General features: G+C 38.0%; 2 protein-coding genes across 2 annotated transcripts in view; one reads left to right on the forward strand and one right to left on the reverse strand.

Annotated features, from left to right (window-relative positions):
* The window catches only part of LOC128249426 (zinc finger protein 883-like), a gene marked incomplete at its 3' end in the record, with an annotated part of 10,847 nt that extends 10,264 nt beyond the window's left edge, over positions 1 to 583 (reverse strand). Inside the window, exon 1 of the mRNA XM_052973003.1 lies at positions 104 to 583. The remainder of the gene's footprint in view (positions 1 to 103) is intronic.
* Positions 584 to 2,454: 1,871 nt separating this feature from the next.
* LOC106870091 (uncharacterized) overlaps positions 2,455 to 14,897 on the forward strand; it is a 36,711-nt gene continuing 24,268 nt past the window's right edge. Inside the window, exons 1-4 of the mRNA XM_014916071.2 lie at positions 2,455 to 2,710; positions 4,965 to 7,149; positions 9,387 to 9,510; positions 12,465 to 13,292. Of these exons, the coding sequence (XP_014771557.2) occupies positions 5,588 to 7,149; positions 9,387 to 9,510; positions 12,465 to 13,292 (2,514 nt within the window). The 5' untranslated portion in view covers positions 2,455 to 2,710; positions 4,965 to 5,587. The remainder of the gene's footprint in view (positions 2,711 to 4,964; positions 7,150 to 9,386; positions 9,511 to 12,464; positions 13,293 to 14,897) is intronic.

Consider the following 14,897-nt stretch of genomic DNA (forward strand, 5'->3'; position numbering starts at 1 on the left):
ATATATATATATATATATATATATATATATATACATATAATATCTATATATATATATATTGATCAATATTAACTCTTTAGCAAAGTTTAGACTGTCTACTTACCAAGTTGCGCTTGTACAGGAAAATGTTGACAGAACTTAGCGATGTGTATATATGTGTGTGTGTGTGATGCCTCTTTAAACGATGCACTTCATATGGTTTATGTGTGTCCAGTTACTACATATATATATATATATATATATATACACACACACACACACACAGAGCACTATACAATATAGAAATACTAATGAATGAATAAGATCTTATAAAGCAGTTTTTATCGTTGTTTTGTTCTGACGATGGCAAGAGAGCGTGAGATGTAAAACAAACAGACGGTGTGATCCAGAAATGTTGTCCTGCGCCCGGTGGAGGAGCAGGACTCAGACAGGCATTAATCAAGTGCCCACACCTTCTTCTTCTTCTTCTAGTGTTGTTGTTGTCATTGTGGCTCCATTTGGCTAGGAAAGTACAGGAAGTAGCAGTAGCAGCAGTGGCGACAGTAGCAGCGACTAGCGGTGGCGGCTGAGAAACAAGAGGAGATAACCGCTAAGAAAAAGAGAGAGAGAGAGAGAGTCTTAGTCTTTATAATTCTGTTGACGTCTATTTCTTTTTTTAATTATTTGTCCAGGAAACCCAGTCAGGTTTAGTACTTAAATATTCGCCGAATTACGACACAGTTTCCGTCTACCAAATTTCAGGCTCACGGTATTTAGTCCACCCGAAGCAAATTTCTAAACCACTCGCCCAACTTCCCAACTTGAGTCTAATTTTAGAGGCACAATGACAAAATCTTTGATATTTGAAATATTCTTCAAGGTGATGGTCATCATGTGTATAACCAAAGTTTCGCTGGTCTGAAATAACCACAACAATATAAAGCATCATCAACATCATCATTTAACGTCCGTTTTCCGTGCTGACATGGGTTGGATGATTTGACAAGAGCAGGCAAGGCAGAAGACTGCACCAGGTTCCTGTTGTCTGTTTTGGCATGGTTTCTATGGCTGGATGCCCTTTCTAACACCAACCACTTTACAGAGTGTACTGGGTGCTTTTTCACAAGGGATTTTCTATGGGTAGGAGAGATTCTTGATGATATTAAGGCTCAGCAATTCGAGTGATTCTGGAGCCCTGCTCATATTTAAAGCAGAGTAACATGGTATGGTGTAGTGTAGCAGTGTTCTTTTTTTTCTTTCTTTCTGTTAAAAGAGAAAGGTTGATAAGGCCCCACTGAAATATTCCCTCAAGGTTTCTATTTATTGGATCAATGCAGTTTTGGTGTCCTGTGTCTGGGCTGTGTGTGAATGATGCATGGTCAGAGGAAGTTAGGGATGAATGAAAGATTGTATCATCTGTGTGGATGTTGTTGGATGTAGCAGCAAATAGTTTATTAAATCTTAGAAAGAAGAGACGTGGCAACAAAAGCAAACCTCAGGGAACACCAGAGTTGGCTGCGAGAAAGACTTCCATCAATGCATGCTGCAATGGTGTGATCTGATAGGGAACTACTGACCCAAGAGGTGAAAGATGGATGGAGCTTGTGGGGGGGGGGAGAAGTTTTGCTAAGAGATTCATATGCCAGACTTGGTCAAAGATTTCGTTGATGTCTAGGGAAACAACAATGCTTTCACTGAACCTCTCAAAAGTGAGAGCTCACTGGTGAGTGACACAAGTGAGTAAGTTTCCAGTAGACCTTGCTTTGTGGAAGCCATACTGGTGGTTACTGATAGAGAGGGAGAGAGAGAGAGAGAGAACATTATCATTGCCAGTCTCCATTACCTTGGAGATGTTGGAAGTGAGAATGGGGTTGGTGGCCTTTCTGCGAAATGGGACATACTGAAGTATGTTTCCAAATGTCAGGGTATATCTCCATAGAGATTAAGAGTTTAAAGATTTTGGTGAATATAGGAGCAGGTTCTGGAGTGGCATTGCTTAAGTGTAACTCCAGTTATGAGCTGACTCAGACAGTGAAAACATGTCCAAATCAGACCAGCAGGAAAAGCTCATAAGAAAAGGGATATTTTTTTTATTATTTATAAGCCAAATTTTTGATTTGGGTTACTTTCCAACACAATTCAGATGTTTTCTGTGCCTTTCTGAAATACATGTAAAAGTCCTGCCCTGAATATGAGGGGCTTAATAAACTAATAACATTCTTAATGTATTGAGTTCTGTTTATCCTGTTTGTTCTACCAAATATAAATATATGTGTTGTGTTTGTGTGTATAGATATATTCATTTATATCTTCAGACAATCAAACATTTTAATATCTTGCATTCAAGTCTACATCAAACAATTGATGACAACACATTTGATGTCTTCTTTAGTGCAGAGCCAAGATTATCTCCCTTGACTTAAGAAACAGACAGAGAGGGAGAAAGCGTAAGAGACATAGGGAAACTGAAGGAGAAAGAGAGATTATAGAGAAAGAGGGGTACGAGGCTGAGTTATATAAACTCAGGGAAAGAGGGAAGGAGAGAAATAGGAACATAGAGAGAGAGTAGCAGTTGGCGTGTATCTCCTCCCCCTCCACCTTCAAAGCTGCGACCTAACACAAACACATATGTGCAGAAATAAGCAAACCTTTGATAGCACCACTTCTAGCTCCGACAAACCCAATTATTCTTCATACATACCTTGTTATTTTGGTGAAGGCACACACCAAGGTAAGTATTCTTCCCTGCATCTTTTTCTAATCGTCTTCCTATTATAATACCCACACCGATTCATTCTGCAACCACAGGACTCGGGGAAAGGTTCTTCGTCTACCATTGTTTCTAGAAATGAGATAATCCGCTTGTTTAAGCCTCTTTTCTTAAATCCTCTCTTTCCTCCGACAGAAACCCACGACAGGGCTTTGTGTTTGCTGTAAAGAAGAAGGAGAAATAGATTATTCTTAAATGAGGGATCAATGTGTAATAATGATAACCATGTAAATCGGTCACTGTTTTATGGCCATTCATGTACCTTCTTGACAAATGAGAATCAAACAAGTTTCTTTAGGTAAAAGCTTCCTATTATTCTTATTTTTCTTCCTCTTCCTATTCTCCTTATTCTTTTTCTTCCTAATCTTCTTTAACCCCAAACATATTTCGTCTTTTTGTGTATTTATGGGGGTTTCTTCACCATTAATTCAAGACCCTCGAATGATTATTCAAGTTTATTGTTTGTTTAATTCATTTCTGTGTCTGACGAGTCACAAAGACATTTCTAGCATGATGTATGCGTGCATATATATATATATATATATATATATATATATATATATATATACACACACACACACACACATAATTTATGTGTGTGTGTAAACAACCTGAAAGAGACTAATGAAACACGTATAGACACATTTACCAGGAAAACATTTATATAAACAGAAACTTTGTGTATGTATCTATGTTGTTTATATAATACGATGTACACATTTATGAGGATACATAAAATATATAAGCAGTATATAGACACACACACACATATATATATATACATATACACATATTCGTATACACACACACCGTAAAATTAGCGTCTGTGTCGTTCACTGTGTGTGTATGTATGCATTCATACATACACATTACTAATTAATTATCATTTTGCTTTAATTTTATTTACACATACTCTTGGTGTACACACACACACACACATACACACGTGTGTATAGGTGGGGGAGATGAACTGATCATAAGGTGACTAATAACATTTTACATGCATACATACATACATACATACATACATACATACATAGTTGTGTGCTGAGCTAAGGGTATTTTTTTTATCCGCTTAAAGTCTAAAAGCTCACATTAACTGACCACTTTGTGTGTGCTGCATCTTCTCTTCGTCTGTTAATATAACATCGTGTAAACAATGTATTATTGACCTGAAAATCCCCCAACAAACCCAAGAGAAAACACCACCATCACCACCGCCAGTACTACTACTATTACTACTGTATGTGCTTGTTGTTTAGTCCCAGATCTGCCTCAGACCGAGCAGACCTATGCTCAAGGCGTCCCATCCGTGGCGCTTCCGTCTTTTTTCTAGGCTCAGTTCACCTTGGACAACATTAACCAGTATGATCCTTTCTATTTTTAAAGGCGCTGGATGGGCGATTTGAGGTAGATTTGGCTGCGGGTGTGATGTGTGGTTTGTGTGTTCAGACTGTGTTCTGTTGCTCCGTATCCTTTACCACTGAACTACAACATAAACCACAATGATTGTTGAATAATGATGTTGTTTATACCATGACAAAGTCACTACAATTTGTGCAATCATCTTTCAACCATTAAACCATTAGATCAGTAATAATAATAGTTTCAAATTCTGCCACAAGGGCAGCAATTTTGTGGGGGAAGGGATGAGTCGATTATATACACTCATATATATACATATACTGTTACTCAGAGTTTCACGTTCCCGTGTATATACACACATATATATATGTATGTTTATACATATGTATATATATGCATGTTTATACATATATATGTATGTATATACACTATTCAGGCATAGTATATCTAGGACTACATTATCTAATGTTAGTAATAGTGATGGTGGTGTTATTTCAGTGTCAAGTTATTTGTGTACCTTGGACTGCATTATTCAATGTGTCCTTTGTCGTTTTTGTTCAGCCCGAGGTGAATCAAAGGCATTCCAACCATGGCCAACCATATTTAGGATTATATTATCTGATGTGTTCTGCTATTTTTTAAGATTGGAGGGTGTGATTTTATAGTGATGTGGCTGCTATTTCTAGCCAATTGACTGGCTACTTAGAAGCCTCTTCATTGACAAAGTTGTTTGGTAATGAGTGCAATGTAATTAGATATTTGTTAACCCTCTTAATATAGTTTATGTTGTATACTCAATTAAAGTTTAAATATTTTTGATAATGCTCTTGTTTCTCTTTGTTTTTTCCAGATATTAAAACTTGGAGTACTGAACTGACTGTACTTGTGAGTACATTGGAAAGATTTCCTTGAATAACCTCCGTTAGAGATTAATGACTCTTCATAAGAAACATTTCAAAACTGTCCTTCAATGACAAACAGGCTTTTGGTTTTCATTTCAAGTCTGCTACCTCTTCCCAACAAAAGCCTCTGCTCTCCACTTTGCTGATATTTATATCTATTTATCGCTCTCTCTACATACGTGTGTGTGTGCACATACTTTATTACAACTGGAGGATGGCATAAGAACTCTCTGAAGAAACAAAAAAACCCAGACAAAAGTGTATTCTTTAAGCTTATCAATTGTTTGAAATGGGAAATATTTGGAGAGAGTATCAACAAATTACTCGCGTCATTTCAAATATTGTTGAGGACAAAGTCAGAAACTAAATCTATTGGTGAGAAAGTCCAGTAAGAAAGCAAAGAAGCCTGGATAATTATTATTATTATTTGTTTACGACTTTATATAAATCTTTGTTTGAATTCAGAAACACGGGAATATATTGAAATAAGACCACGTGGATTACAGTGGATTAAATAAGACTACTGCCATTCTCTTCCTGCTCATCCAGTTTGGATTATGTGTAAAGAGCCATGTATTCTGTACAGTCTATGGCGTTTCCACAAGCTTTTCCTCAAAATGACTTGCATCACCACCATCATCATCATCACCACCAGCCACAACAGTTGAAAGTGAACTTGAAACAACCTGTCCCACAACAACAACAGCAACCACCACCACAACCACAACAACCACCACCACCACCACCACCACAGCAACCACAACCAACACTACCACTTCAAACATCAACTATCATAGCTCAAGGAATTTCCAGCTCTGTCCCCGCTGTGTCTTCAGCCAACCATCAACATGTAAACAACAGCAGCAACAGTGCCACAAGTAAGAAACCATTCAAGTGTGACATCTGCCGGAAAGCCTTTTCTCGCAGAGCAAACTTGGACCATCATGAAAATGCCCCTGCGACAGAAAAGCATTTCAGTTGTGGCTATTGTTTCAAGGCGTTTTCACAGAGAGACAAGTTGAAGAGTCACCAAGCTATTCACACGGGAGAGAGAAACTTCCACTGCGACATTTGCCAGAAGTCGTTCACGCAGAAAGATCACCTCAACAACCACTCGCGGACACACAGTGGTCATCGGCCTTTTAAATGTCAGGTTTGCTCGAAGGCTTTTTCACAGCGGGCTCATTTGAAAAACCATCATCGCATACACACTGGCGAGAAGCCATTTCACTGCACCTTCTGTGGCAAAGGGTTTAGCCAAAGTGCACATCTTGCTAAGCACGAACGAGTGCATACTGGTCTCAGGCCATTCAGCTGTGCCTACTGTGGCAAATCATTTGCACAGCGCAGCAACTTGGACAACCACGAGCGCATCCACACTGGCTTGAAACCCTATCACTGTGGTGTGTGTTCCAAGTCTTTTGCTCAGCGAGATCATCTAAACAACCATGAACGTATTCACAGTGGTGAGAGACCATACAGGTGCACCACTTGCTCCAAGTCGTTTGCACAGCGTGCACATCTCAACAACCACAAGCGCATCCACAGCGGCGAGAAACCCTACACATGCTTGATCTGTCAGAAGTCATTCTCGCAGCGAGCTAATCTGAAAAAGCACGAACGCACACACACTTCGGAAGACATTCAGAAAGCATCATCATCACAGTCAACTGCAGAAAACACCACAGCCTCAGTTGTTGACATGAATTCAACACCAGCACCAGCACCAGCTTCCACTACGCCTTCATCACAACAACAAACAGTTCACACTCTTAATGTGTCTCCTGCCTCTTCAGCTTCGTTAATGATGAGTGCATCACCTTGTTGTGCCTCATCGTTTTCCACACACCCTCAGGATCCCCATCTGCATCCCCATCAAGTGATGGTGCCAGACAGACTGTCAAACAGCTACTGTTGGTCTCGTGGCTTTCCTGTCACTGCCTGGAGTGATAGCCCTGCCGTGCCAACAGTCCCCGCCGGCAGTGTGTTTCCTTGCAATGGCGGCATTGTTGGAGTGCACAGTAGCGGTGTGGGGGTGGTGTGTAGTGCTGGAACTGGCTGCAACAGCCAACACCCAAATAAACATGGAATACAACTGGATCTCAATAAACCCAATTCTCATCATAAAGGAAAGCATTAGAAAAATGTTAGTACAAAGGATAAACTGTACAACTCCTTGTCACAGTGTAACAGTAACACGGAATTTTATAAAAAAAGACCCACTCTATGTGACGTAAGACTGCAATGTGTCATATCAGTATTATGACTTCACACAATAAATTTAGTTACACTGTGACAGGCATAAAACTGTTGTTACATTGTGACAGAAAATCACCACAACTATGTATAACAGTGTACCATGGTAGACAAAAAGCATTGTACCAAGGTGCTGGTTGGAATAACAGTCAGGATATAATTATAGAATGAATCCATGTAAATCTGATTTTATGTCAGCTGACATAACTGTGTAACAGTGTATCATCACTGAACAGGCCAGTGTATTACGTTACAGCAAGGCATTGTAACTGTGTGTATGTCACCACAGCAGAGTATTCGTATCAGAGACAGTGTATGGATATATATATGAATTATATATGACAGGAGAGTGTAGCACAGGTGACAAGATGAAGGCCACAACACTGGATATGTGACAGCACCAAGGTGCCTGCATTCACATCCAGACATCCTGTGATAGATATCTTTCTCCCCCTCTTGCACACAGCACTCCAGATACATCAGAACATCTATAGCATTCTTGAATCTGGATCAGACAAAACCAACTGTATGTGAGTAGTCTCTGATCACGTGTGGCATTGCATAGGCAGTTGAGATATGTCACAGCATACAACTGTGACTGGTAGAGGGTTAGAACATGTCGTAAGGTAAAACTGACTGGTAGAGGGTTGAGACATGTTGCAGTGTACACCTATGACAGGTGGACAGATGGGAGGGAGGTTAAGACATGTCATAGTGTACAGCTGTGACTGGTAGAGGGTTGAGACGTGTCACTACATCTGTGACTGGTGGTGAGTGAGGTGTGATAATGTGAAATTGGCTGGGAGAGAGTTGAGACATGTCACAGTAAACAACTGGCTGATAGAAAGTTAAGACCTGTCATGTAAAACTAACTGGCAGAGGATTGAGACTTGTCACAGTGACTGGTACAGGGCTCAAATTAAAACTGGAAGAAGGGATTCTATTTTTGTTGTTTCATTTAGTTACTGTTTATTTCTTACCATCCAACAGAAGTTCAATGCCCTAATTTGAGTCATCAGAATGGTTTTCAATTGAATTGATTTTGGATTTGATCACAAGGACTGTGCTTTGGCCAGGTTTGGGAGAGCAATCTGCATTCCATTCAGAATATTGTTCCATGTTCAAATTACTATTCATTGTAACCTCATACCATCCACCATTATCTGATCTCACACCAATCACACCATCTATTATTTTCTGATCTCACATCTGTCATAACCATCCATCATTCTGTGACAACTTCCAATTCGCTGTCAGTGGCAGAGTTTGACATCCAGAGTTGTCGACCCTTAGTCATATCCTACAAAAACCTGGTCATCCTGGCACTTTGCATCCTCCTCTTTCACAAAGGGCCGGCTGCTCTTTTTGACCATTTATGGTAATCTGTTGGTTTCCACTTCACTTTTACCAGGTTTCCCATCTCAACTATAACCCTGTCACTTTTTCACCCACCTCATCAGTCATCATTCCAATGTGGTCATGTGATCCAGTCACTCACCTCACCACACAGGAAACCATTTTGGTGTTTTTGAAAGAAATCCTCTTTTCTTTCTCTTTCTAGCCCATGATCGTGCTTTCTTCCTCTTGTCATTTCTATTTGAACCTGAAACCACAGACATGGAGCAGGGATCCCTTATCTCCCTCATTCATCTTATTGTTCTTGAGATTGAGTTACAAAACTGTGTTGAGTGGGGACATCAACTCAACTTCCATTTTCAGTGGAATTATCAACTTTAATCTCCAGTCTCAAGTGGAATCCTAGTTTAACTCCAGATTTCAGTGACACAATGAGCTCAACTCCAAGCATAGCTGAGACATCAGTTTAACTCCGGACTATGTTAAATGGAATCTTCCAGCTTGACTCTAAATTAACACTTCGCTTGTCAGTCCCTTTTTTTTTTTCAAACACCCCTCTATGCCACATACTAAATAAAGAAAATGAAGACATTTATTTTTGCTGTTGACTCTTCATTTTGTTTTTGTTGTTGTGTATATAGATCTTATCACTGACCACTCATTTGTGAAGTAGGAGTGGACCCATTTTGTCAGCCAGGTAGTCTGAAGCCAGCAGATTATAGCCATAATAGTAACGTTTGAATTTTTCCCTATCAAAGTCTATCAGTAGTTCAGCCTCTTAACTCATTTGTTTCTGTATCTCTGTCAGAATACATTGACTTTAATTCAATGAATTTTGAAGAAAAATCTAGCAAAATAACTGTCTTTATTAAGCTGAATATTGTAACATAAATTAACGTGAAATTCTGATGGAAAGTTTAAATTTAAATCACTTCAAGACAAGAAGTTTGTATCATAGAACCAGGAATGGGCTCAGGTAGATTGGTACAAAAAGGATAAAATAACTTCTACTTTAACATTTAGATTACTCTGTCAAATGTAATGTTTATTTATTCACATTGGTTTATATTTAATTATGCAGCATGTAATTAATTAATTAATGTAATTTAATTATGGTAGCATGTAAAAAGCACCATCCAATCGTGATCGATGCCAGCCCCTCTGGCATGTAAAAAGCAGCCACTGCACTCTCGGAGTGGTTGGCATTAGGAAGGGCATCCAGCTGTAGAATATATATATATATATATATGCGCACATGTGTGGCTATGTGGTAAGAAGCTTGCTTTCCAACTATGTGGTTTGGGGTTCAATCCCACTGCATGGCATCTTGGGCAAGTGTCTTCTACAATAGCCCCTGGTTGACCAAAGACTTGAGTGAATTTTGTGGACAAAAGCTGAAAGAAGCTTGTTGTGTGTACATACATATGTACTTGCATGTGTGTGTGTATTTTTTTCTGTGTCCCTGCCTTGACTTTATGTGATAGTAGTAAATGAGTGTCACCATTTTTCCAGTTGTCTTTCATCACCAGTCTTGTGTGGAAGCACGTCTGGCTGGATTAACCACTAAGCAAAATAAGCACATGCTCTATTTTATGGTTTGCTATTGTTTATATTTTGAATTACATAATCTTTTATGGGGGCACCAAAATCTTTTAAGTGCTTAGGGCCTCGATGGGTCTTAATCCAGCCCTGACGTCTGGTCATGAGGATATATTACCTTACTTGTAAAGGGCTGAGGGTTGGTAACAGGAAGAGCATCCAGCTGTAGAAAAAAACCTACCTGAACAAATTCTGTCCAACCCATACAAGTATGGAAATGTAGATATTAAAACAATGATGATTATGCCATGGTAGTCTAACATCACTACTTCAACCTATACTATGCTGTTCAATACACTATACACTCTGATCCATACCACTACCACCAATAAACACCTTCCTCTAAGCCATGAGGGTAGACTAAGGGCCAGCAACTTTCCCCCATTTACCAGTTATAAGATTAACAGAGCCCACAGGGAAATTTGGTAAGTGCTGATGCATGAAACTCTCAGCCCTGGAATCATTTTGTTGCTTCTACTAAACATGAATAAAAAATATATATTTACTTATGTTTTGAGTTCTGTCTTCCTTGCTTACATTGCCAAACCTGTCCTTAGAAACCAATGAACACACTGGATGTAGCCAAACCATTGGACTGTACGTTTGAAAATGGCTAAAAAGAATTAGATGAAAACAAAAAATGGGTCACCTGTCACTTGTGAGTATGACCACACCTTTCCCTAATTGCTTTTAGGGGTCTATGTAGTTGTGAGATGTAGACAAACTCTCAGGCCTTCCATCCTTGCCCCTGTGGGACATTAAAGATGTGACAGCTGGAGGGAGAGAGATTTTGTCAAAAGATGTGCCTTACTCAAGGACACAATTTACTACCGGGTCTTAGAACTGAACCCATGACTTTATGATTTTAAACCACACACCTTCTCACAAACATGACTTACCACAGCTCCATAGATATATATTCGATAGGCTTCAACACAATTTCCATCAAGCAAATATCACTCAAGGCATTAGTCAACATAAGGCTACAATAGAAGATACTTGCTCAGTGATTGAGCTGGCGGAGTGAACTTAATAACGTTCTCCCTAAAAAAAAAAAAAAAGTCGGACATCAGATGAGTGGAATAATAGTCGTCAGTGTTGTATTTATTGGAATTGTTTCTCTTGATGGTTTATCTTTCAGAAGTAAATAAGTCTCCAAAACCTATTGTGCTGTTTTTGTAAAGCAGCTGACTTGTTTCATTGAATAAAAACTCAGTATTGTTTAAAATTTTACGATAGCAGATAGGTTTTCATCTTAGAAGATATATTAGTCGAAAATGTTCACAGAAATAAAATAATGCTGTCTTACACCTACACAGTTTGAGTTGGATGAAACAAAAACAACAAATATGAGAAGATAAAGAGAAAACATCTGTCAGTAGTAAGTTTTTAACAATCAACTGAATGTTTGTAAACCATACAGCCATGACGTGTCTCGACAGCGTTGTTATCAGGTCACACGAACGCTGGAGCTTTGTGTTTTTTATGTCTTTTTAAATCGATTGACAATGTCGTTGGCAGACGGGAGGGAGACTGCTGCACAACGGAGAAGTGAAAACTGAAGAGAAGAAAAGAATTAGTGCATTTTCCCTCCATTCATGTGTGTGTGTGTGTGTGTTTTTTTTAATGTGAAATAACTCACAAATCTCTAATTTAAAGGTTCTTTTTTCGTAGCTTTTTTGTTAATTAACTTTTGTTTTACGAGGCAGCCATTTTGTAAATCATTTTGAAAAATGTCTCTAAATGAACTTCACTTTTTCAATCGTAAATTACCGTTATTTTTGTGAAGACCCCCACCCTACAAAAAAAAAACTTTTGTGCAGATAATCTATTTCAGCTTGAGACTCGACTTTTAAGATATCATTCAATGGAAAATTTCTCAATATAAGTAGACAATTCGAAACAGATCCTACATAGATTTTCAGGAGACTATATATATATATATATATATATATATATAAAAGGAATTTCGAAGTGTTGCCAAAATCACCAGATCGGGAAAATAAAAGAAATTACCTCTTTTAAAATGAAGGCAACAGTTTGTTTTAATTGTTATATCGTAGCATTACGGAAGAAAAAAGTTGGAATATAGACGTATAAGCAGAACCACGATTAAAATAAATATGAAGTGAGTACATTTTCATGTTACATTAGCCTAAGAAATCATGAATTATATAAAGAATGTGACAGGAAACCGCTCTTTTTTAGGCTCCATGTCCACTTTGAACATTTTTCAGTCTAAAAAGAAAACATCATTTCAGGGCACAAGTCAACGATTTGTTGTGCCGAATCAGCCGATTGTAACAAGACCGTATTCAAAATTACAACTGAAATCATTGGATTCTTTTCAGTGGGACGGTAACATTTACCAAATGAATCGAACTATTAAAAATAAAGCGAACAATAGTTTATTGTCCTTAACTAGCATATTATGTTTCACTGAACACATGGAGAATACACCGTTGGATAACATGAGCATGTTGTTTCAATCAAACCAGCATTGTGCAAACAACAGACGAAACACACAGCCAGACGAAGACAATATTCTGTCGGGAATTTTCAATGAAGATGTTTCAAAGGCAACACAAATGGAGAAAAAAGAAAGAAAACCATTAAGATATTCGTCAGTCATTGCTTGTGAAAGGCTTCTATTAAAATATCCAGACAATTTGATGTATCTATTATTGCAAATGGTACTGACGCCAGAAATACATTGTCAGCCATTTCAAAACGAAAAGCACAGGAAATCATTATCTGAAGAGAACTTATTGGCAAAATTAGTTAAATGTAATCTGAATGAGTATGTCGGTCGTGTTGTGATGTTTTCTCTGACTATAAAACATGAGAACGGTTTTTTTGATAAAAGTAACAATTGCAGAGACCTGGCAGGTGAGAAGCAACACAAGAGAAATAATTCGCCATCTGGTGAAGCCAGATTGAAAGACACGGGTGACGACATTCAGAAAAGCCAGCCGCCAAACATTTTCACAAAGGAACAACGTGCAATGCTGATATATTACGTATTTTTCCAGTGTTTGACGTTTTCCCTGTATTATGTCCATCAAGTATTAGATCAGCTTGACACAGACACTGTAGCAATGATGAAACCATTTTCATTGTACATCGTACAATTTTGTTTATTGTTGTTGTTTATCTACATTAAATGGTTATTTAAGTCTCCATCCTCTCTTAAGGACAGCTAACAAATTACATGTTTTTTTTTTTAAACGAGAGAAGGAATAAATGTATTTTTATACACTATATATTTATATATATATTACTATGACTTCTTTTCTATATATTGTCTTTAGAGAAATATTTTCACACAAGAGAAAATATTTTATAAATCTGTATTTAGTTTATAAAGATGAATTTAGCCATGATCCGGTTGACATCTTATCAGAAACGTTCCAGCAGTGACTATTCTATCACACTTGTTCACTCCACTTGCTGGAAATAGCAGCCAAATTTCATCACACCACGCTGTCTTAAAGGACAAGATGGGGGTAGTCACTGCTTTTGGACAACTTACACCCTACATAATAAACCAATGCACTTCAGTGTACAGTGTGATCTTCATTTCCGGCAGGGATACAATATATCCAGAATACTGGATCCACAGATCGCATCTTATAGTCATTCACTATTTGTTCTAGTATCATTCTTAAAGGACTGGCCCCTTCTTCACTTGTATTTCATTCATAAAATATCCCACATCCTAAAATCATCTCTGACCCCTCACTCTTTTACTTTCTTTCTTGAGAGTTATAAATCCCTCAAGACTAGCTTCAAAATGATGTCGTAAACCCATTAACACTGTTCCATTTAGATTTTGCTGGGCTGCCATTTTAAACCACTTCATCTCTGCTTCATTCAAATTAGTATTATCAGCCAGTTGATATCAATTTTATCAAATACACGGAGGTAAAGTGGCTGAGTTCAGAGACAATGAATGAGACCTTTAACATTATGTCATACTTGAGAAGAAGACCTATGAAGCCAAACAAAATCAGTCATGGCACATAAAAGCACCCATCACACTCTCAGAATGGTTGGCATAAGGAAGGGCATCCAGCCATAGAAAACCCTGCCAAATCAGACTGGAGTCTGGTGCAGCTTACCAGCCATGGTCAAATCGTCCAACCCGTGCCAGCATGGACAATGGATGTTAAATGATGATGAAGACAACCTTAACATACATACTTATGTACTGTATCTCGGGAGGGTCATTATGCCAATAATAAATATATGCACTGGTCCTATTTCACTTCTTTTATTATTTAGTCAATTACTTAACCAATCAACTGACTGACTGTCTTATTAAGTGTTTGGTCAATCAATCAATCAGCTAGGTCAATCATTTCCTTGCTACCTGCAACTTCATTAATGATAAGGCTTCTCTATTGCAGATTTACTTGACTATCCTGAGATATAAAAAAATATATTTTAACACACGAGTTCAGATCAAAAACATTGCAAATGAAATAGAAAAACAATTATATGCAAATATATATATATTCCCATGCAAAACAGAAACAAGTACCAAGAGTTCCATGTGGCATGCTTGAATAATTGTGAAGATCACTTCACATGAAACTACTGGTTGCTTTGTTGATCCACAAACAAGATATATATATATATATATATATATATATATATATATATATATA

The sequence above is a fragment of the Octopus bimaculoides genome, chromosome 14 (assembly GCF_001194135.2).
Source record: "Octopus bimaculoides isolate UCB-OBI-ISO-001 chromosome 14, ASM119413v2, whole genome shotgun sequence".
In the NCBI taxonomy this organism is placed as follows: Eukaryota; Metazoa; Mollusca; class Cephalopoda; order Octopoda; family Octopodidae; genus Octopus; species Octopus bimaculoides.